The sequence below is a fragment of the Scatophagus argus genome, chromosome 20 (genome assembly GCF_020382885.2).
Source record: "Scatophagus argus isolate fScaArg1 chromosome 20, fScaArg1.pri, whole genome shotgun sequence".
NCBI classification, from domain to species: Eukaryota; Metazoa; Chordata; class Actinopteri; family Scatophagidae; genus Scatophagus; species Scatophagus argus.
This window is the reverse complement of record NC_058512.1, coordinates 7171925-7197349: the sequence shown is the minus strand read 5'-3', so window position 1 is coordinate 7197349 and position 25425 is coordinate 7171925. Positions and strand designations below refer to the sequence as shown.

Below are 25425 nucleotides of genomic sequence, written 5' to 3'. Positions count from 1 at the left end.
GGTAAAAGGGAGGGAGAGCGGACAAGGAGAATGAGGGAGGGAGCGAAAGGATGGACAGGAGGAGGCAGGGGTGAAATTAGAGGCAGGGGGACTGGAGGGGAGGGCTATGACAGAATGCAGTTTAAAATTTGGTTAGTTCAGATGACCGTTGTTGGAGCCTTACTTTAAATTTTGTGTTTTAAAAAATTGTTTGCATTCCTTCTGAATCTTGGTTATGCAAACCAAACTGAAGGCTGATAACAGGTTTGGTCAGCCCTTTGTGCTTTGTTCCACCCAAGATTAGAGCTTGGGAAAACTAATCCACTGATTGTGCTGTTCTAAGAAGGTCTCCAACTTATTTCCAGGGAACTGAGTGTGATATTTCTGTGTTATAGAGATCAGTGTTACTCATGCAATCTTGCTTAAAAATACAAATGGATGTGTGCTAGCATTACAAAAGCTTTTCCTATTCATATTTTTAAACAACAAAAGCCAGAGCCCAGAGAAACATCTGAAACATTTTATTAAAAGCATGAGGGGACATATTCATGTCCTCAAAAGGAACATAAATACAAAATATATTTTTATGTACAAATTATGGCAGACAAATAGAAGCGTACCAGGTACTTTCTAAAAATGTTAATTCACAAAAAACAGAAAAAAAATTGTTTTATCTCCCAATGCTTTGTTTATCAAAGACAGATGAATCAAGCAGAACCACTATGAAACTTAGTATGTGATCCATCCATCCTGGTTCAGAATATCTCTAAGGTTCATAAGCTTTGAGGTACAAAAATGAGGTATGCACTAACTTCTGAATAAAAAGCACACAGGTAAGGTCAAACATGTTTTTTTGAAGTACCATCATAGACACTCTGTACAGCAAAACTTAGAACGTTCATAGGAACATATGGATAGAAATGTACAATGGGGTTCGCTTGATTTTGATGATGAAATGAAATGTTACCAGATATATAATAATTCAGTAAAATCTCCACATTTATGGTACATGTTTGCAAAACTGCTGATGAAACCAGAGAAAAGTTCTCAGTTTGGTCATACTTGCACAGTATTACAATGTTGTCCTGCGAATATTTAAGTGCAGGGAACAGAAAGCACTCTGTGTTTCACAGAGGTAATACAAGGTTTTGACCACATGGGGGCAGCACACAAGCAGCACAGCTTGGAATTAGTACGCCAATGTTGTCCAAGGTCTTAAATTCCTCAAAATTTGACACATCCATCTTACTCACTGGGTTTCTGTTTCTATGTTAAGAAATAATAATAATGGCAGTGAGCAGGAGTCTGTTATCTGAAGTTGAGATCATTATGGGCAGCACATAGCGTTACTTTAAAAGCTAAGCAGAAACATTTACTGGAGCTTTAATTATTACACAACTTTATTCTTCAATCTAGAAAATAAGCAGCTACGTCATCATTTGCCTCGTAACCCCTGTTACGGCATACTGTGTGAACAGATGTCTTTTTCTAAATACCGGTACATGTAAATAACATGTATGTGGGAAATTGTAATCCAATCAGCCTGTCAGTTTAAATAAAGTCAGAAAAAAAAGAAAAAAAGATGAAGTTGGGCTCTCAATCAGTGGAAAGCCTGAACGAACCAGAGCAGTTTGTTTAACACTGGATGGACATCCCTAATACTGTTACTGCACGACACATAACACCAGTTTTCTATGAGAAGTGAGAACCACAAAAACGCAACGACAGCAACAGCTCTGATCGGAACTGACCTGAAGACAGTTGGTATACACATTATCAGTCACGTCTTTATAAAAACTGTTCGGGTTTCAGTGCAAAACTGTCAATTTTCTGCAATTTTCATCAACTCTGTTTCTATCATTAAATCTTTGTGATTTTCACAACTCACGCTAATCATTCATATTATACTGTATGGCCATCATGTGCTTCCACAAAACACATCTGACACCAGTAAATACAATCGTGAGTCTGAAAAAAATGCTGATTAAGGCATTAGATTGAGTACATATTTCAAATTTGTTATATCTTTTTACCCCAAAGTCATTTGTTTCTTCCCCCTCACTACTGAGCCTCAGTTCTGCTTGTTTTCCTGTTATAGTTACACACATTTAGAACATAATACATCCAGCAACATTGGACAGGGCACCACCTATTGCACATGGACTTTGTCTTGTTATTAAAAATCTTGTTAGTTCACCCTTCAGTGCTGTCTTTACATGTTGGCTCATGCTTTTTTCAATCCCTACGCTTTTACTCTCTTAGACATGAAGTTGTGCAGAATTCTTCACCGAGTCCTAGCTGGAAAAACCACCAGGTGGCTCTGGATCAGGGGACTGCGGGCTGTCCTGGTCTTCTGTGGGCAGCTGGACACGCTGCTCATCCATCCGCTTGGCCTGCACCCTCTGGATTAGACTGAAGAAGTCTTCATCAGGCACTGTGGGGGCATGCTGGCCTGCTTCTGGCGGAGAGCACCGCTGATCATCAATTCTGGAGGACTGCAGTCAGACAGATTCATAAATTTAGAGCGCAAAGCCCAATGTGGGACGACATCACTGAATCCATGCTTTACATATGGTCTGCTCCTTATACAACAATCTACAAACTCTGTGAGACTAATAATTCGGAATCAAAAAGGGTGAAGCCTTTGAGTTCCTGTCAAATGAGAATTGTGGCCTTGCCTGGCATTTGATAAGCATGTTGAAGAAGTCATCGCTGGGTTCCTGATGATCTCCCTCACCCACCAGGTGTCCCAGATTGTTATGGGTGATCCTCAAGCCTGGAAGGTTACCAACGTTAACACGCTGGTCATCAAGGCGGCGGCTCTGAGAGCTAGCAATTAAGTCAAACAGTTCCTCAGTCTGGGGGGAAGTGGTAATTGCAGGATCTGGGAGAAGAGACAAAGCCCACTGAGGTTTCGGGTCTCTAGAAAATAGCCAACAAACAACAACAAACAAACTAAACAGGCATGTAAATACTGTTCTCAACTGACCGATCATCTCGTTCAGGGATGGCATGGAGTTCGCAGCACCTTCTCCATTGTCTCCGTTCTGTGGTTCATCGAGATGGCAGCGCTGGTCATCCATGCGGCTGCTTTGGAACTTACTGAGGAGGTCAAAGAAACAGTCTTCATCGGAGGGATCACGGCCCAGCTTCTGAAAGAAAAATACCAATAGGTGATCACATATTCTCAGCTAATAATATGGATACATATATTGTGATACTTTTTCCTCATTGATGCTTTTATTTCACTGCTTTTTCTCAAAAAGCTAAGAGGTGACACAGGCCCAACACAACTGAGGTGTTTCAAAACTGTGTTTTTGAACTGTTTCTCAATCCAAGAAAGATGCAGTGCAGATAAATTAATTAAACTCAGTGTCAGTATGAGTTGGATGAGTGTGAGGATTTTCAAGATGGCCAGCTTGTGGATGAGTAAAATAATAGGATTAACCCACAAGGGATGTCTTTCCTGCAGAGACTACCTTGGCCCAGATACTGAAGGTGGTACAGTATCATTGAATGTAAAACAACCCATTTGTATTTAAGTAAAATGGCCCACACAGATGAACCATTTAAAAGCAGGTAAAAATACATAACTTGAACAGTGTAAATAGCTGTGTGAATAACAATGTGTATGTTAAACGTCCTTGATCTCATGTCAAGCTCGCAGTGCTGGATGTGAGCATATAGCACCAATCAATGATCAGCTGATCAATGATTCAATCACTGACTGACTGAATGTTCTGACTGACAGGGACAGTGCTGTTTGTTTTGAGATAACACCAATAGGTTCTCTCTCCCAGAGACACAGTCGAGCTAATGTGCTTAAGTTAGCTCAGGCTGATAATAAATGCATGAGAAATGTTTGCTAAACAAATAACACTGAGCCAGCAGAGCAGATGTTTGACCAGCGCTACTGAAATATCCTGGCAATCAGACTGCCATATTATGATACCGATTGAGAACTCATCTAGTGGACAGCAGCAATAAAATGAGTTGTATACAGTGATGTGAAGCCAAAATAAAAATTGCTGCTGGCTCATTGAGAAATGTACAAAACAAAGTAATTGAACTACCAGAAAAAAGGCTTTCAGTTATATTTTTGAACAAAATAATACATTTCAGTTGTACTTCCTCCAACACGTCCTACAAACTCACAGGCAAGAAGCGGGTTTCCTCACATATCTGAATGACTCTGCAGAGTACAAACTGGAACTCCCTCGAATCCTGATCACCCTTTTCCTTAAAGTTTTGAAACAGTTTTGTTTATCACACTGTGTACCTTTTGAGTTACTAAAGTCCGATTGTTTAAGCGTTCTCACTTCATCAGTTTGAGAGTTGTTATATTAGACTATTTAAAACAGACACAAGATTCTGTGAAAATGACTCAAAGAAAATTCAACATTATAATACACTATACAGCTCACTTCTAAGCTAAATATCATGGTGGCATGCTGATCAGCCTTTTAGCTCAGTTTAATGTTTAACACGACACGACAAAACAATATTAACAACATGTCTCGAAGCAGATTAATGGGAGTTGGAAACAGTCTGATAGTGTCCTCATTTAAAAAGAGGAAAAAAAAAGCTTTTTGACCGTAATTCTGTCCCATACTTTAACAAACTAGCCAAATAAACATTCACAATTAAAGTATTCCAATGTACCAAGATGTAAGATGCAACTTCTTTAATGCCAACTAACGGATGGAGTTAAAATCACTTTGCCCTGCGGCAAGATGTGAAGTAGGTCAGCGTCAGCAAGACACCTGATTTCACTCTATTCTAGGGATAATTTATTTTTCCTACGGCAACTTTTGCTTCAGACAAAACAGAACTTTTGACTGTTTATCGTTAAAAAAAAAAACTCCTCCACTTACATCAACTCACTGAGAGACAGAATAAAAATACACACACACATATGCAGTAAAAACATGCAAACTGCAAATGCAACTGCAAGTGTCAAAAACAATCTAAAGGAAAAGAAAGCGAATGACCTCCTGTGTCCTCTGCACCATGTTGTTATTCAAGCTGCAAACTATAAATGAAACATCTTACCAGCAGCACTTCTTCTTTGTCCTCTATCTATCCCACTCTCTCTCTCTTTCTCTCATGTCTCTCTGAGCTCTCTTTCCCTCTCGTTCTGTCCACACGCCTGGCTCACACCTCCTTCTGTCATACTTTCACCCACCACTTCACATTTCTCTCTCTCTCTCTCTCTCTCCCTCCCTCTCTCTGCACTCCCTCCCTCTTACTTCCTCTCCCCCTGTATCCCTCTATTCCAGCCATCTTTGAATTTCTACCATCTCTCCCTCTTCCTCCTCCTCCTCATCCCTGTCTCCCCCTTTTTTTCCCCTTTCTGTCCGTCGCCCCCCCCCCCCCTCTCTCTCTCTCTCTCTCTCTCTCTCTCGCCATTTTTGTTCCCTTCAGTCACTGTGGGAAAACAACTCATTATGGGAGGGAGGGTGGGGGTGGAGGTGGGGGGGTTGACCCTGCAGGGAGGGTAGCAGTTCTGTGATCAAGGTCACATTATCAGCACAGAGGGAGAGGTGGGGGTGGAAAGATGGGTGCAGGAGTACAGTTATTAGTAAAATGCATGCCAACAGTGGTAGCCAGCAGGGATCAGCCACCTCAAGTGTTAAAAAACCCCTATGCCAAAGGTCCACTCACAATTTAGGACTGTTTTCTAACGAATAAATAAATACATGGATTAATAAACAAATAAAAGTGGCCATGTGATTATTATTTACTCTTTCCATGCTAATCAGCTGTGACTTGCAGCAGTTTGTCATCTGGCCTTGGCCCCACGGTCTCTGTGCAGATCTCCTCACTTCCCTCTCTGCATTGTCCAATTAATCAAGTAGGCCAAAGGGACGGAACAAGAGAGAAATGAACTCATGGTGATGATGAAAGAGACAGAAAAGAGAGAGAGAGTGTGAGGGGTAGGGAAATTAAGATGTGTATGTGTGTGTGTGTGCGTGTGTGTGACAGAGAGAGGGGAGAGGAGTGAGTGTGAATAGATGAGAATAAAGCACAGTTACAATTACATCTGAGGTATTACAAAATTTAAAGAAAACTGAAAAGAAAAAAAGTTTGTGTGTTGTAGTTTTTGTTTGTATTTTTTTCCTTATCATGTGTAAAATACGAGGAGTAACCAGCTGCTCTCTGTTTTATTTACTGCATGCTGGATGTCATTACAGCTCCAGGACAGTCAGTAGTCATGGGAGTGAACCAATCTGTAACATCGAAAAACTAACCTAAAGCAGACTGGATTTCTTTGCATTGCTTACACCAATGAGATGTTTGTTTATTTCAACTGGTTCATGAGGAATAACAATGACAGAATGTGAAGTTTACTTTGACAACTAATGATTCGATGGCTCCACAAAGTTGGTGCACTATTGTTTTTTTCTAGCTTCCCCTGGACAATACACACTACGGACAATGGCTTGACAGCCGCTTTCACAGACACGCAATTATTGTTAAAAAGACTGGCAGATTTGAAAAGAAGGGTATGCTTCAGCATCATCACGATTACCAACATTTAGATCTGGATTTCCAGGGTCTTGTGGTGAACTATCATTATGTAGTCCAGTAATTTTCACTTTTTTCTTTTCTAGCATGTCAGCTCGCTGATTACAACAATTAACAGTGTCACAGAAACACGGCATGAGTGGGTACAGAGGAGACACAGGACGTTAAGGATGCAACAGCTGCGAAAAGGCATATTCATTCTAGTTCACAGCAAATGGAGCACTGTTGGGATTTAATGAGAACACACCCTTTACACTGTATCTGACTTCTTACATCATACTGTATGACCTCAAGGGAAATTAAGGGAACTGTTCCCAATTTAATTTCTCTAATTTCTCTCATTTTCTCTTCAAAGCAGAAGCCCTGAAGACATTTTGGTGAGCGGGGTGAACACACAAGAACGGAGAAAAAAGCAGAACTCAGCTGTCTGTATTTCAGGTCCCCTTGATGCTTTCTATGAGAAGAATTACACCCATCTTTCCTCAGGTGGGCTCTCGGTGAATGATTTGAAAGGAGAGCATACTTTACATTTATGGCGAATATGAAACTGGGGCTGACATTAGACATTTTGGTGGGCTGCTTAATACTCTGAGGAATGAAATATAATTTACAGCGTCAGCATACTTTTTTCTGCAGTTGGCAAAAAATAAAGAGGAAAATACTTTGATTTAATTCCTGATCCTTAGGCGTTCTATCAAGTACAGTACAGTACAGTTGCAATACCTGAGTCCCAGAACTGATGAGTGTTTGAATTTGACTTTACTGGAAATTGGACACTGTGCTATGGAGTGCAGTAATGCATGGCGTCAGAGAGAGCAAAAGTCTAATTTTATGATCACAGTTTCGATTAATACAAATGGATTCCAAATTACTGATCGATACGACCTGAACTTCAGAAAAGGATGAAGCTAAAGATATCTAAAAAGATGTTTACAAGAATCTTTAAAGAAACAGTCTTAGAAAAGACTGATACCACCACACCGCCGGGGAAAATATAAAACCATCATCACCAGTAGGTCACCTTAGCTTAGCATAAAGACTGGAAACAGCTAACCTGATTTAGTCCAGAGCTAAGCTTATACCTGGCACCACATAAGGAACATAATAAGACCAAATAATGAAACTAATGAGAAAATGAAGCTACAGTAACTCACTGGCACTGGAGGTGGGACTTGTACAGTGATGTCATCTGTGTCAACAGGAGAGTCCAACCACGGTCTTTCATCTGATGACTGACTGTCGGGATAGCCTTTTCTTTTGCCTGGATGTGACAGTTGACTCTTGGATTTCTTGGATATGCTTTCCAAATCTTGGTTCTCACCATTCTGCAGTAAAAGAACATGATTTTAGAAAACTCTTTGGGGAGAGGTGTGTGGATCACATTTCCAGCACATTTCTCTCTGGAGTGAGGGACTGAAACGTGAGAAAGAGAAATCACCTTATCTGAAGAGTACTTCCACAGTTCTACACTGTCCATGCTGTTTCTCTTGGTGAATTTGGGTCTCGCTCCTACAGAACAAAGTATACAAGTGGATAAACAATATATAAATAAACATCAGTATATATTTGTAGAATCTCTCCAAGTCCGGTTTCAAATCGAATAAAGCAAAGTGTGCTTTGTCTTTTCTCTGCAGCAGCCTTTCATGTCGGCATTGGTCCCATGATGGTCAGTGTGGATATGTGGTTTCGAGCACACAATCTGAATAAGAGTCTGTTTGCCAGATATGCACGAGAGAGGAAAATGTAGGACATGAGTGTGAGTCTCTGCCCGGGGGAAGGTTCAAGAGCACAAACATCACACCAAAGCCGAACTGACTGTAAAGGTAAAGACTGAACAGTTTCTTTAAGCTTCATGCAGATGCTCCCAATAATCCATAGTAATTTCTTTATTTAAGGCTGTTGTTGAAAATGGTGATTTAGAGCTTGTAAAGACAAGAATGTTCATCTTACCCCTTGGAATGTACGTACACTCTGCTTTCTCTCACTCAACATCTCAGTCTGAGATGTCTGTCTCTCCTTAAGTTATTTTCACTTTTAAATGGCCACCAGCTTACTCAAGCCTGCGTGTTATTTTCATCAACATTTATGTTAAAAGAGCAGAATCTAAAAACTGCTTGAGACAGACTTTAAAGTCAGTTTTAATCTCTAAAATAATTCTGTAGTTTAAGGCCTCAGGTCTCTGTTTTTAATTCGTATTCAAACACAGAGTTGTTTTTTTCCCCATTGGCCGCACCCTTTCCCTTACCATGTGTGAGGAAAGGGAGTAACAGAGGGCTTACATAACATTCAAGAAATCAGATTACAGTGCAAGTGCATGTAACACAGAGGTGGAGAAGACAACAATGTCCGAAAGAGGCCTGAAGTCTTCAGTTCACCGAGTCACAATTTGATTCTACAGTCAGCTAATGTTTACATTGCTTTTTAATGATGACCAATATACCAGACTAAACGATTTAATAAATATTCAATTCACTGTTAAAATATTTAATTATTTACAATATGCAATATGAAAGCTCTCCAGTCTCACTAACAGACGAAGAGCACAACTCCATTCACACACATCACATCATCTGAATAATTGTAATTAGTGGGAACAATGACAACGTAATGTTTTAATGATTTAGGAATATAAGAGGCTTCCAGTGTTATTTCATTATGAACATTCAACAGAGAGGCCATAACAAACATACAGTAAATTAAGGGCCCTCTAAAACCAGACTCTCCCACTTAAACATTATAGACACACGTATCTCCTTTTTTGCTAAGCGAAAAAAAATCAATTTGAAATAAATTTGAAGCAGCAACAAGCTAACCTAGCTTAGCATAAAGACTAACAACAGATTGAAAGTGCTAGACTGGCTGCTGGTCTAAGTTCACAAAATCTGCCTACTAGCCCCTCTGAAGCTCACCAACGGATACATTAGGTTTCACACAAATAGAAAAAGAACTTTTAGTGTCACCTTGCATCTCAAACTCTGAACTGGAGGGGGACAGGTCACTCTCATTGACCCCCAGAGCCTCCATCAGCTGCTCCACATTCATTCTGGCTGTTAGTTCCCCATTTCTGTCTCCAATCTGAGGAAGAAACGAAGAAACAGGGACAAAAAGACAAACACAGCCAGTGAGGTCATGTTAGGCTGAACACGAGAAGCTTTATTTTTGCGAAAGGTAATAAAAATAATTGTCTCACTTCTTTTGAGATGTCCAGGTGCTTCCGGGCATAGTGCAGAGCTTGTTTGTGGTCCCCTAAAGACACATATGCATTTCCCAGGCTCCAGCAGGCACGACCTTCACCAACTCTAACAGGACATGCAGACAAATGTTAAAACTACTCGTGCGCTCAGGTGTGTTTGTGTTGTGTGCATTAGATAATGCTCAGTCTACCTATCAGTAAGCTCCTGGGCTATGTACAGGTGTTTCAGGTGGTAGTCTATCGCCCTCTCATACTGCTGCAAAAGAGTGTAAGTGTTCCCAAGGCTGTAACAGGCCTGAGCCTCCATAACCTGGTCCCTCAGCTGCCTGGACAGTTGCAAAGTTTTCCTACAGAAAAAGAAACAGAAGGATAAAATAAGCAAAGGAAAGATTTAAGACATACTGGTAACAAGAGATTTTTGTTCTTGTGTCATACATCAGAAATGCTCTTTTTATATTTCAGCGTAGTCACATCTTTTTAGCAGAAATTGGTTCACTTCACTTTCCTTCCACTAGATGTCAGACTCTCCTCTTTCCTCACCTGTAGTACTCTGTGGCTGTGATGAACTGGCCTAGGAATATCAGGGCATTGCCAAGGTTACTGTAAGCTCGCCGCTCTGCCGCTTTATCCCCAAATTCTTTGGCTATGGATAATCGCTGTGAACAACAGAGAGGACAGCAGGCCAAGTCAAACCAAATTAACACAATATTTTCAATCTGCCTCTGATTTTTAAAAGTTAAATGACACAAAATGTTAAATTCTCATTTCATTTTACCTTACTTTACCTTCATTTAACCTTAATTTTTTCACTCAGTGTAAAAGAAGAGGCAATTACACAAGACTGAGTTGCAAGCTGTACTGGACACATGACTCCACAAAAAGATGTGATGCTGAAGCAGTAGTGCATCAAATCAGCTCCTCTGATTCCCTTTAACTGCAGCATGCTCCCTTACATGGCACACTGATAGATTTATAATGGGAAAGAGAGAAGAGACCAACTTCTGCTGTGAGGAAACAAGTGGATCACAATTTAGAATGACATGAAACATGGGGCGTGAGTGCCAGAGGCCATACTTGCCAATGATTCATCCCAAAACCAATTTCCTCTGTTTTTTTTTCTAAGAGAGACCATCAACCTTGTTGCTGAACATTGCTGAGCCAGAGGTTAGATCCCCCTATCTAAAACTGGCTGTGACTTGGCAAGTCTTGCTATTTTGCATATAAAATATTGGCCTGGACTGAAGGCTGTACAAGGCAAACTAGGGAAGATCTTTTTCCAGCAAGAAGCAAATATCTGTGGCCTGTTCCTTCACTGAAAAGGGAGGTCACAAGAGGCTGAACAGGCCTTTGACAACAGGTTTCAAATTTATCAAGTGGCTTCAAGGAGGACATTATGCCCACACAGCAAGGGGACAAGTCACCAAAACAGCCCCAAACCATTTTGTGATGTGTATGTTTTGGACAAAGCAAACCATACATACTGAACATAAAACAGGAAGATGTTTTCAGCTTTTTGCTCACAGTGTTTGTGACCTTATCTAAATAAAGGGAGCATAGCTGCAAGGTGAACAAGTTTGTTAGGCCATTGCTCTGGTGACGCAAGGTCACTGTTCTGTTCTAGCAACAACAACAGGGCTGATGCCTCTTATCTACAGCAGCAGCAGTATAAAGACAATAATGTGATGCTGGGAAACATTTTAAATTTCTCACCTGACGATGAAACTTGATTGCTTCAACAAAGTTTCCCAGCAAATAGTGGGTGTTGCCCAGGTTCCCATAGGCCCTACCCTGAGCAGCTCGGTCCCCAAGTTCTTTGACCAAACACAAGTTCATCCTACAGACATAAGCACACATCAACATGTTAGCGTTAATGTTCTTAATTTTATATGTCCATACAGTAATCCATTGACATTAGACAGCTAAATATAAGTCTGTCGTATATTCCTAAATATGTGCATGGTGTCCATGTGTGAATCTCTTGAACCTTTGACAGTTTCCCAGTCTGATGTTAACTGCTCCACTGTCGAGCTTTAACAAGGCCAAGATAACTTCACTATGAGATCAGCTTCTATTTGGGGTTCATTATTTTTTATTTATCCAGGCAACAGCAGATGTGCCTGATGTTTTTCAGGAGCAATCTGATTCACATTCATGGAGCAACACACATTCCGGCTAGTGAGTTGCTCTTCTGCAGTGCACCCTCAGAGAGTTTAACAACGTGACTTCATTTGCATTTTACCGCATTTAATATGTAATAAATTTTAAGAGCTTAACCCCGATCTACACATTAACCACAAACTTAAAGCGTAGCACTTGTACACCCATGATCTCGAAAGAAATATAGTATCTCTAGATAAACTGGCACCTCAGAGCAGCAACTCTACGAGGTTTAAAGAACTGTACACAGAATTCATACGGAGATAAAATGCGTATATAATATGTGTATATAATATTTCTTTTGTGTTTAGTATCAACATATTACTTACAAAACCTTGTGGTCTAACTAAACTGAGCCATCCAAGGACAAATCTGACAAAGCTCCAGAGCCCTTAGGTGTGACAGTAGATCTTATCTAAAGGGCAGCAGTCAGTGTAGCTTTTCACAAAACTGGGCTATGAGGCAGACTAGCCTGCAGGAACCACTTCTAACAGAGGCAAACATGAGTCTGGAGTTCGACAGACAGCATAATAAACATCAAGAGCACAGAGTAAACCAAACTGTGTTGTGATAAAAACAAACTCAAATCTACAACAACAATGTAAAGCAACATTTTGTTTAAAACTGACACAACTTATCATCGAAATGAAACCGAGCTGTGAAGTATGACAGCGACAGCATTTTGTGAGGTTGTTGTTAAGCAGTAAGTGAGGTGAGGGAAATGTGAAAACAAATGCAACAACAAATAGTTGATAATTCAAGTAAATGTAATTTTGTATATAAATGAATACGATCTTAAGGCAAACACTAGCCATGGAAAAAAAACATCAAGGCTAGACTGTCTCTCGACAAGAATTATGAAACTGCAAACACACCGTGTGGCCAAGTCAATACGGAAATATCAAAATGTATGTCATGTATGTAAGTTTGCTCTTTTCCTCCATGGATGACACACTCCATCCAAGTTGATTAAACTTGAGAAAACCTACAGGGAAACTTGAAAAATAGAGATCTGAAAAACACACATCCAGATTTGGCACAAAAGTGCAGATGCATTCAAGAACAGCAAAAGGGGCAATAACTACCAGAGGTGTGTCAAAGCAGGGATCAAAGCAGTGACACACAACCCTTTTAACTGAAACATCTGCATGTAATTTTGAAAATTATTCTAAATGTATCAATGTTACGGAGTTTTCTGCATGAAATCCATTTTAGCACGACAAAATGCATTTCGGCCCACCTGTTGAATACATCCATCTGTCACATACTTTCATTACTCAACAATACATACTCATAAAAACCTGTAGCCCTTTGCAGTGTGTCTCTGACGTCAGGAGGCAGGTCTCCCGGTTCCTGGGTGCAGCCCCATAACTGCTGTTTGCCCTTCGCGTGAAAAACGTTCCCTATGTTATACAGAGCTCTGGCTTCTCCAACCTATAGCCAGACAATAAAGAGACACAGAAAAGAAAGGTTTATAAAAGGGTAAATATCGCTTGCAGAAAAAGCTCTCTGCAGATACCGAAACGCGTGTGTAGATCAATTACAAAGAGTTCTTAGTTATTTATTTTTATTCTAATGATTTCTCCCTCTTTTCCCCAGAAAGACTGAGTACACTAGTGCATCTGGGACATCCACATATGTTGCACAGAAATAAACTGGAAGCATAAAAATGCAAAATGTACATATAAAATGTCTCAGATATTATGTGGTTGAAAGAGGGAATAAACAATGCCCACAGCAAACTTCTGAATGTATTGTAACTTTTTTGCTATTAAAAAAACCCCATGCTTGTTACCTTGTCACCCTGCTCTTGAGAAATATCCAGATGCCTTTGACAGCATACAACAGCCTCATCAAATCGCCCCAACACTTTTAATGTGTTACCAAGGTTTCCACTGGCTTTTCCTTCTCCAATTCTGTCTCCTATTGTTCTGAGAAAGCAAAGACAAACATTGTTGATGTTCAGTGGCAGGAGCAAAGACTACAGTTTGTCTCCGTTAAGGTGTTTAGTTAAACGGTAGTCACTGAGGTACTTTAGCGTGATTTAATTGGGAGATGCTGTGTAGTAAATTTTTAATTGGATGCTTACTTCCTAGGACCAGGTCCCAGTGGCCCTGGTGAGACTGTAATGTAACAAGATAAATCTCCCCTGGGTCTTTGATCGCTTCCCTGCTGAAAGTACCAGCTGCACTCACTGCAGGAGGACTGGATTATTCATATAAGCTAAATATCCAGCTGGTGGTAGACGACTCGCACTATACGAAAGTCCCCTCACTTTTTCTTGGGATTTTCATTGTGTCAGTGTCAGCATAATTTAATTCCTAATGCTCAAGTACGTCTGTCAGGAATGGTTACATCAATCCTACTCTCCTGAAAACAGCTATTGCCCAGTTTCAAAGCATTTTTTATTCATGGAAATTATAAACTATTACCAGAACAAAACAATAAGGATTCCTTGTAAGTTGAATTGCCTGGCCAGAGCAGAATTATCTGTCTTCGCATTTGTCACAAATTACATTGTTTCTGTATCTGCTACAGTCACTGACGTATCAAGAACATTTAAAAATGCAGACAGCAACTACTGTCCTCAAGTGAGCCAAATGAAAACTTGTGTAACTGATAACAAGAAGCACTTCTCTCTCACAGTTCACGATTATCAACATAGACTCTGATTTTTTAAACACCACAAAAAGGCACCTTCAGGTTAATCATTAGAATGTTTAGTTAATTTATTATGAGGGCTGTGCTCTGTTGCAACCAAAGCAAACTAACAAAAAGCTTTTCTCTAAAATACAGTTGAAAGCTGCCAAACATATACAGCCTGAGCATTTCCAACCACCTGATATCTGACTGGATGAAAATATTGGACCTCCTACAGTAAAGAAAGTTTGTTCATGCACATATTCTCACAAAACTCAGAGCAGCTCAATACAATTACAAACAAACAATTTACTATGTGGTAGATAGCAGATACAATGCTCACCTGGCCAAGGTAAGGTCATGTTTGTGGTATTCCAGGGCTTTGCTATACTCTTTGAGGTAAAAATATGCATTGCCCAGCTGGCTGTATATGGCACTGAGGGTCTTCAGGTCTTCTGTACCGACCTGCACAGCAGCCTCAAAAAACGCTGTTCCACCTTTAAAGTCCCCGGCCTTGCACAGCCGCTCTCCTTCCAAGGCCAACTCCAAGCATGAGGCCTCCATCCTAAACATACATACAGGGAAAACAATATTGAGATATCAGCAATAACCATACGTAGAACAATACATAGCAATATGTTTTTTAGATTCTGATTTATAAAAACATACAGTTTTCTTGCATTATCGGTCAAATGTATCAAGCTGCATCACATATTTGGAGTGTATGAGATTAAAAGCAACTTGGCATTATGTGTACATTAATGCTTTCCAAAAAGATTACAGTACTCCGTTTACTGATAATGTACATAGTCCATGTGGACACGGACAGCAAATCAATAATGTGAGTTATTCCTGTGTCAGCACACATGTATCCCTGCACCCCTACACATCTAAGCTGAAAGATAAGAGAAGCAAAAGCTATCAAAAGCTAAGTCAAGAGGAGTCTTCCAACAACTTTGGCAATGGGCTGGTTACCATGGCAACTGGATCAATGACGCTGACTCAGGGAAATATTCAATCCGTGTCTACAGTGAACTTCCTTGCAGTTCAGGGACATTTCAGTCGAATTCTAAGGTAGTTGACGTAACCTTTTGATAGTCTGAAAAGTACACATCTATATGATACAGAACACATAGATCTACTATTTTTGAGACATTTGCTATGTGAAGAGACTTCCAAGAGACAAAAGAACCATTGATCAGAATACTGATGATTCAACAAGGGCCTAGTTGGGGAGTTGTATCCAGAAAGCATCCATCCCAGATTCAATGTATAATCCAGGATAAACTAAAGTACATCCATTTTGGTTGCAGCTCTAAATTCCAGATAAGGTACTAGAATGTCGAGTTTAGTCAAGGATTATCCTTGACTCTAATCTGTTTTACAAATAGCACCAGACATATAGCGATGAAATGTGGACCATATGCAGTTTCACCTGCAGGGTTAGTGGAAATCTCAAAGTGTTTCAATTTGTTTCATGGACTTATTCAGAAAACACTTAATGTCTTCCACATTTTTACACTCCTGTTCATCCATAACGTATGTCTTTCAGTTATTTATTTACACCTGGTTGCCCTTTTCTTCTTAGTGCCACCATACATGATTTTGTTAGGGATACAGACATGCCACTACCAAACCACTAGTTTGATTCCTTGTAATATGGTTATCCTAAATTTAGGACAATTCAACAATTAACTCAGTACAAGCACTTTAGTAGTTTGGAACCATTTTTCAGTCAAATGAAAAGGTAGATCTCTCCTCTTTTGTCCTTCATGCCAAAAACATGACTGTAACAGCAGGCATTTTTTCAAAAGGATTATTGTAGCACATAGTTAACAATAATTTACATTAAAAGTATGATCTTCTGGTCAATTTCTCTCTATTTGCCCTGGTCTAGAATCAGTGTTCTTAACAAAGCCATTTGTTTGCAAAACCTTGCTTCCCAAGCAGCAAAATGACCACAAAATCTGTCCTTGTACCTGTGTTTTTGCTTGGTTCGTGTTTTATCCACATACATCTGTAGCTCCAGGTGTAAAGGCCTTAGCATAGCTTGAGGTCGGGGTCCATGGTGGACCAGTCTACACATAGCTCTCTCAGCTCCAGTCAGAGGACAAGGCTCAGAACCCATGAGGTCAATGTCAAAATAAGGCAGTCCACTTATCACTGACCATGCAATGCCGAGACTTTTAGTGATATCGGCTGATATATCTAATTGAGATGAATTTCCGAGTCCATATTGTCCATTGAATTACTCCATACCAATCCACAATGTCAGCAATGGTGCAGCAAACCTGTATGCAATCCAAGTGGAATTTCTAGACTGAGTTCAGAGGTGGCCAAGAATCACATCTGCTCTTCCAGTCCTCAAGAACGTTCCAAAAAGCGAAGGGTGAACAGTTTAATCTAATAGTGAAGTAGAGAATTCCGCAAAAAGTAGTTTCACTTCACCACTGAACTATGTTCATTTGTCTACAAAGAGCATGTTTCACCACCACAGAAAGCTGAGATGTCAACTGCTGTTATGTCAGTAAGTTCTTACTATCCCCAACAGAAATGTGTCCTCTTCTACCTGTCCTCAGCTATGGCAGCGAGATCCAGAGTTCTGCCTGTCCATCACCAGTCATACTCATACAAAAGAGGGAGGGCTGTGATGTGGGGAACTTATTGAGAGAGAGATTAGGGTGACAGTCAGTGGCAAGAAAGCGAATGAAATTCTTCGAAGCAAGGCCACTATCCCAATGAGAGATGAGGGACAGAGAGAGAGAGAGAGAGAGAGAGAGAGAGAGAGAGAGAGAGAGAGAGAGAGAGAGAGAGAGAATTGCTAATCCAAGGACCTGCACATCCTTGGTAGACACCACACTATGCACTGATTGGCTCAGACTAATCCAACTATCTGCTGACACGGGCAGAAACATTATTAGGTCACCAGCCAAGACAAATAAGACTGTGAGTAAAGAGGAGGAAAGGGACCTGTAAATGTCATCTGAATATATTTTTTCAATTCTTTTCACTATGAATAAACAAATGTATGAGCAAGACCTCTTTATTTATGTTCACATTTGTGTCTGTTTTTCCTGCTAAAAATCATTTAATGTTGTATTTTGATTTTAACTCCCTACACAAACAAATCATGCTTACATTGCGTGCAGAATCTCCATTGAGGAAATCAGTCAGTGGTTAGATAACGTTTAGCTGAATGGATCCACAACTTGAGTAGTAATAGCTGGTAAATATAGTATGATCTGCATTAAATGATCACACTCATGCTTATCTGTGAGACGCAATACAAATCACCAGGGCATGTCCTCGAGGCTTTGACACTGTGGTGCTGTGGTGTGTAACAACATAACAAATACAAAACAAGTCCAAACATGCTTTAGGTGGGCTTGCAATGACATTAAAAGGTCACCATTCTGGAAAGTGGAAGGATCTGGTTACCACTGTAGATAAGAATCCTTTAAAACACACAAGGTCATCTCCTTGGCCTTAAACAAGACAGTAACAACTACCTCCACCGCTGTGGGGGAAGCTCTGCAGCTCTGAAATCCTTCACTGGAAAAAAGCTCCGAAATGCTTATAATTCCAGTAATCCCAGTATGACAAAGTCATCAAAGGAGGGCCCGAAAAGTTGTAAACTGTGCCAAGGCTAGCCTTCAGTGCAAACAGGAAAGTGGAGAAGCCACTTAATAGCAGTAGCCCAAGGGATGGAAGGTATATAATCAATTCAATTACAAAAGATTACAGACGTGATATGTTTAGAATTGAGTAATCACATCAATGAAGATAGAAGATACCAAATGTAGTTAACCGATAAAAGCTGTAAAAGCTCTCTCCCTTCAACTTCAATTATTCTGATGCTGCGCTCAAGTACACAATAGAGGAGGCAGAACTGTTTCCATGTGACAATGGGGTTTCAAGGAGGTAAGCATATAAACCTAACATCCATACAATGAAAGGCAGATGCTGCGACACCGCAAGGACATCCGTGCAGCATTTTTATGGGAGCACGATATTGACAGGGCGTCAAAACAAAGATGAGGAGCAAGACATAAGGACACTGAGTCCAGTCACAGATGGTGCAGGAGTCTCGGGAAACCACGACTAAACTGTAAAACCCCAAGTTGTTAAACAGACTGTGGAAAGAGGGTGTAGCTTTAAGAGCACATGGTGACGTTATTTAATAGCTGAGCTAAGTTAAAAGGTGAGCTAAGCTGCCGCAGTTGTAAAATTAGCTTTTTTTTTCTTCATTAAAATTAGCGGCCATAATATATTATCACTCATCTTGATCAAAGTCAGCAAACTACAAGTAATGCACGAGAGCTAGCCTTAGGGATGACTGACAGATGAAAAAGAGGGACAACGGAGAAAGAGAACAAGAGTGATAAAAAGACATTTATGGACAAACAAGACAACAAAGGATTACAGTCCACGAGAATAAAGTGACTTTCATTCTTGCCATTGTTGTGGTTGGCAGAAGAATGGATCTGCGCACTACAGTATGCCATTCTCTCCTCTGATTACCACCGTAATTGGTCTGTTTGGGAGACACTCATCCCATAATAGCCTGCCTGTGGTCTAACAGAGACAGTCTCACAGTGCTGTTACCATGGCAGCACAGAGCACATGTGATGTATTAGACAGGTTCTGTGGAGTAAGTTAAACTGCTGTGTTTAAGATGAACTATGTCATGTTTGTTATTTCAGCAGATACGGCAGATTCATTCAAATACGTGAACATTGTGTTCTTCTGCCATGAGACAAACTTAATACTAGGCTTAGCTTTGGGCAAGTTTAAAGAATAGTACATAAGCAGACACCCGTTTAGATGAACATATCAACTGAAAACTCCAGTATTACAATTCAGATTTTCAGAATGACTTTTGAAATAAATCCTCTGTGAAAAATCTATAAGGTCAGATGAACTCTAGTGAAATATAAGCTCCCTCAGATGGAGAATGGCAGTCAGTATGTTATTAGAGCTAATAAACCCAAGTAAAGCGCAGTAATCCAACTGCATTAGCTGAATTAGGACAGGAACATGATCAAAAACCAGTACCTATTCATGACACTGTATCCTTAAATGGTTCTGCACTGTACTCTGTACTGTACTTCCTTCTTTCTGAAAGACAGTGAAATGTAGAACAGGATTTTGAGTCATGATGAAACCTGACAAAGTCTGGATTAATGAAATGGCACACTGTCCTGATATGACAGTGTGTAAGAACCTTTACCACCATCCAGTACTGTTTTATTGCATTTAATGCATGTCACTGTACAAAGTACAGACTGCACATATTCTATATCCATTCTTGATTTCAAAAAAGGTGTTGCACTGTGAACAGTATAAATAGAACAGAGTGCGATAGGATGCTAATGCTTTTTGACATACACTCAATTGAAAACAGTATAAAGACAATATCTTTAATGTTTTACCACATAAAACTCATTGAGTTCGAAATATGCTTATTCTGACTTACAGGGGCAACAAAAGAGTGGGGAAAGTTGTGTAACGCTCAAAGACCACCTGTTTGGAACTGGCTCAGTGGTAACACTTGTTAGTATCACGATTGGGTATGAAAGGCGCATCCTCGAAAAGGCTGAGTCATTCACAAGCAGGAATGGGGCGGTCACTTTGTGAAACACATAATTTTCTAAAGGATACAGGCTATGACCGGAACACTTCTTGCAACTGTTGTCAGTAAACACTCAATTGCAAATCATTGCATTCTGTTTTTGTTTGTGTTTAACACAACGTCCCAACGTCTTTGGAATTAGGGAGATTAATGTCAGACATAATTAGGGGAAAATAAAATTCTAAATTTATTTCATTAGAAAAATAAGCAAAATTCTCTTGTGCAATTTTCTCTTGGATTTCTTCCTTTATTCATGAATCCATGAGCTACATCCAGGGTTCTGCAATACTGTCCCCATTATTCTTGGCCTAGCTAAGAAACTGTGTGCTCAGAGTAGTAATCCAGCCATAATTACACGGTGCCACAGCTAGTTGTCAGGGAAACCAAAGAGAAACTCTCTAGGAATGTTTTTTCCTCTTGCAGTGCATGTCTCTTTCAGTCAGACCAGAGCTATCTCCTTTCTTCTTTTGACTGATTCTGTTGTAAAAAGGCCTGTTTAATTTTCCATGATTCAGTTTCTCTTAGTGTCTGTGGCAGTATTAATAGCGTACTGTCATCATGTATCATCCTAGTAAACAGTGAGACATAATAACATAGTACAAAATTTAAGGCAGGAATAACTATAATATTTTGTGAGGTTTTGTGAATTCTAAGATTGAAAAAGTGTAGATTAGGTGCAACATTTGGCTCAACTTTGGTTCAAATGTCTCAACTTAAATTTTGTATAAAAGGTTTTCAGCGTTGAAAAGCAATTCCTGTATTCTTTGACATGGTCTCTGTGAAGAACAGGACATTAATGACATGCTATCTGCAGTGTCGGTCATTTAGTCTTCCTCACAATGAGGCAGCTCCTTCTGATTGACAGTGATTATGTTTTTTAACCAATTCTGTAGTTAATTGAAAACATTTAATGTACCACTGAAGACAGAGCAGAATAGATATCTGATGCAGTGTAATTAAAAGCTAAGTCTCTGAACTGATAGTCTTTCAGTCTATATCCATAGCCTTACACTGCTTTCACTTTGGCAACATCTAGAAACAAGCAACATCTACAGTCTGGAACCAAAGTCCTAACAAAACAAAAGCATTTTACGTTAATTGTTTGCCAACAAAGACCCTACAGTTAAAATCAGTTTGTGGCTTATCTGTGGCTACAAAAGCCTAAACACACACACACACAAGTAGCTACAACCCTCATTGTAGAAAGGTTATGTATTGACTTTACCCATTTGTAAAATAGAGGAAATGCAATCAGAGGGTAGACCTGGCCATATGATTATAACCAGCACTATGAGCAACTCTATGTGCTTATTTTGTATGTGTGTGTGTGTGTGTGTGTGTGCATGTGTGTGTTTGTCTGGGACATGACAACCTTGCAGGGCTTATGAATGTCACTTCACAAGTCAACAGTTAGCCTATAAACATTCCTGGCAGTCCACTCTGTATCACAGACACAGGACTTCCAACTGTATATCACAAACTTACATTACCTTGATCCACCACAATGATCAAGGCAAAGAGATGAAAAAACACGAGTCAACTGATGAGTTGACTGAAGGAAAACTGACGGCTGATTAACTGTTTCATTCATTTATCAAGCTAACTAAGTATCTTAGAAGTCTGGACTCTTGATCTGATAAAATACTGATTATGAATACATCAAAATGAGAATTTTTCAGTGGTTTCTGACAGTTACATGCAACAAGTAACTGATTCATTGAAAAAATAATAATGAAGCCCCACTAATAAGCACTATACACACATAGTACTAATGGTTATTAGTTATCTGTTTTGTTAAAACTTAACAACTACAATGTGAGGTATTAAATATTATTATTCAGTGGGGAGGGGTATTGAAAGACAGTTTTAAGTTGAACCTGTTTTGTGATTTGCAAATAACACAATAATACAGTTATTAGTCAGGCCGGCAGAGTGAAAATTTGCAAATGAGGTGGGTTGTGGCTATTACACGCACACTATGAATGCAAATAAGGGAGTTTAGACTGGTAACATTTGGACAAATACAGCTATACAAAATCCATCTTCCCACACGCATGCGTATGTGCATATTTCATCTATGTGATCTCATGACCCTGCACATATGGCGTGATTCTGTCCACCTGACACGCTCAAAGCAAAGCCATGTGTGCTGTCAAGCTAAGTGTCCAACTTGGACAGAGACACTCCTTGCTACAGTATAAACCCCCCCTTATGTCCACATCTTATGAGGCTCCTCTCAGTCTGTACATTCCAGCCACAGCAGCTCAGTGACCCGAGCCAGGAATGAGGCTTGGAAGTGGGATCTGGCTGCAACTGCGGCTGGGTCTTGAGCTTTAAATCAGTGAAAGCTGGCTGGTCAAGTTCCGCCTGCCTGGCTCCTCCTCAGTAAGCAAAAGCCCTGAGCTGGCAGCCTTATTCTCTGCTCTCCCTCACTTCTGTCTCTCCAGCCGCTCCCTTTCGTCTCTCTTTTCTGTTCATCCTGACTGCCATTCCAAGAAAGGCTACCAGGCTGACTCCCTCCCAACTGTGTGTCGATGTACCGCCACGGGTCCTACCTCGAGTGCAGCCTCTTGGTGGCCAGATCCTGGTCCACACCGTTAGCAGCAGACTGAGCCATAGAATCGCTGCTAGTCTCCCCTGCCTCCTAGCTTGCTTCTTCCCGCTTTGAGGCACCCTTCACAATGACTTCCTCCAGAGGCAGCTACCCTTTTCTTCCCTCTTGAGCCGTTCCGCTTGTCTGTCACTCCCCTCCCCGTTTCACTCTCGTTCTTTGCCACTGTCTCCTTTTTTTCTCCCTCCCCTCTTTCCTCGTACACCACAGCAATGGCAGCTACTGAGGAAGTGAGGTATTGTGCAAAATAAACCATTAAAACACGCGGCCCCGCCCCCCAGATTACGTCACAGGCCGGAGAGTTTGTGTGAACGTGCGAGCTAGCGTGCGCTTCACATGTAAAAACGTACTTAACGTAGTCCCGTGCTCAGACAGTGTAACAATATATTGTTCTCTAAATGCATGTAGTTTGTTTCTTTCTCTCTTTGAAGAGTGATCTTTGACTTTCCTGTCTGTGTTTATGACCACACCCATCTGTGGTGTGGTCAGACGTGCTTTATTCTCACCTGCACCCACAACCAGCCAGCGGTGGGTTCAGGGTCGGGCGGAAAAAACAGCTGCATGCGCTGGGGCTTCACTGTGAAAAATATTATTGTGGTCAAGCAGCTCCAAGCCCCGGTTAACATTAAAGAGATTTTATTGGTTTTAATGTTGCTTTTGATAGTCTGATATCTAATTAACCAGTTACTTCGACTGAACTTTAACACAACACACTGGTCAGGTTTTCAGCTAGGTTTTCTCTGGCTCTGAGTGAAGAGCACATTAGTTTTGCATAGTTCGACTTATTTCAACATTTTTGTTTTATTGCTGTGCCACAGATGGGGAAAGGAGCACACAGGACTGCAACTCCTCCTGTCAGTACAGCTGAGATTTGTTGTGCAGCTTTCCTTTGTGAGATCTGTACAACAGTGATTGGTCAAAGCTAGTTCATCTGTCCTGGCTCGGCTGACTTTCAGCTCACCCTTTTCCACTAAGTAGCAAAGTAGTGTTGCTACGTCTTTGTCCAGTGTAACCTCAAGCTTTTCCATCATTCTTCAGTCTGCCTCACCAGGCTTCTGTGTTTGTGTGGTGTGATCAACAGTAATGTAAACAAGCAAGCCAATTGTCTAGTAGTTAACACGATTTCATCACACAAGTATTGGCATTTTTGTGATCATGTCAGACCCCTTAATGAAAAACTGTTTCATAAAATCAGTTTTCTTTTAAGGGCATTTAAACACAATGTGCAGTGTTGCTCGTACTGTTAATTACAGTGAGCATCAGCCAACAAATCCAAGGCTCAATGCAGCCTTCATCTGCTTTACACTGTCTTGTCTGTCAGAGTTGACTTTTGTCCACCAGTCCATCCCCCATCACTTGAATGTGGGCCAGGTTCTCCTAGCTCACTGACGGAAACAGGCCTGGTACCTGGTATTTGTAATTTTGTCACCGTAATTTGTTTATGCTGTGATGTTATTGTGCTCTATACACTTGTGACTTGGCTTGCAGTCACTGAACTTGAAGCAAGAGTCCAAGGAGCACTAATGCTAATCTGTTCCTGCAGGAACCCACCTTGTTTGATGACAGTTATTATCAGTCATATCAAACATCATTAGTTAAATTCTACTAATAGAGTGCTAAGCCCCACATACATGCTGACTGGTGTTTTCTCACTGTGCCAGTTTTGATATACTGTAAGTATAGAGACAATTAATGCAGTGTGCCACATTATCAGTCTATAGAACAAAATTGCAAGCACAGCAACTTTCAAACTGCCTGACTGTCCTGAACGATTTCCTAATGCGTCCAGTTACACTATATAGACAAAAATATTCAGACACACCTCTTTGTGGGGCTGTTTTTCAGGAGTTGGGCCCCTTTACTTCCAGTGAAGGAAAGTTTTAATCCTTCAGCACACCAAGACATTTTGGACAATGCAATGCTTCCAACTTTGTGGCAACAGTTTAGGGAAGGACCTTTTCTATTCCAGCATGACTGTGCCCCAGTGGACATAGCAACAGCCATAAAGACATGGTTGGATGAGTTTGGTGTGGAAGAACTCGGCTGGCCTGTACAGTCCTGATCTCAATCACAACTAACACCTCTGGGATAAGCCTCACCATACAGACACAAGTGTTGGGCCACCTGACTATTACACCAACAAAGACATTAATGATATTGTATTATAAATACATAGAGAGCTTTACAGCTATAACAGCTTCCAGTCTTCTGGGAAGGCTTTCCACAAGAAGTGTTTCTGTGTTTCTATGTTTCTTGCCCATTCATGCATTGCTTTTAGAGGGGACCAAATAAATGCATGTGATGCCTTAATATTTCTATGTCTTTAATACATTTCAACTCAATAGTTACTGAAATATTTATAGAGGATTATCCATCCATCCACTCATTAAAACAGCTTAGCTAATTCCAATCACATTATGTGTTACATTCATGTATAACATGAATATGAACATAATCCCTCATAATATGCTGCATATCGTTTCATTGTCAACTTGTTATAAAAGCTGCAACTACGACTACAACTATGTTGTGCCTGTATTCTCTAAATATATCAATCACTATGAGCCTCACATAATTAAGATCTATATGGAGTGCCTGAGCTTCACCATAAGAGGGCAGCATTGCACTAGTGAATGGCAAACGTAAAAGAACAACATTTGTTTCAGTTAAGGTCTCTTGTTTTGG

At 40.4% G+C, this 25425-nt stretch overlaps 1 protein-coding gene across 2 annotated transcripts; it reads right to left on the bottom strand.

The window, feature by feature from the left end:
• Positions 1–485: 485 nt before the first annotated feature.
• gpsm1b (G protein signaling modulator 1b) lies at positions 486–22993 on the bottom strand. Of its 2 annotated transcripts, none has more exons than XM_046375038.1 (14): positions 22685–22993; positions 14841–15062; positions 13653–13788; positions 13149–13291; positions 11411–11534; positions 10241–10356; positions 9892–10047; positions 9698–9806; positions 9468–9582; positions 7946–8016; positions 7662–7832; positions 2969–3128; positions 2658–2863; positions 486–2474 (listed from the first exon to the last, which is right to left on the bottom strand). In XM_046375038.1, the coding sequence occupies exons 1-14, from the start codon at positions 22744–22746 to the stop codon at positions 2274–2276; spliced, it is 1992 nt and encodes a 663-aa protein (XP_046230994.1). In that variant the 5' UTR covers positions 22747–22993; the 3' UTR covers positions 486–2273. The 2 variants fall into 2 exon arrangements, with proteins under 2 accessions (XP_046230994.1, XP_046230993.1); XM_046375037.1 differs by having other exon boundaries at positions 2969–3131; positions 22685–22988.
• Between the last annotated feature and the right edge of the window lie 2432 nt (positions 22994–25425).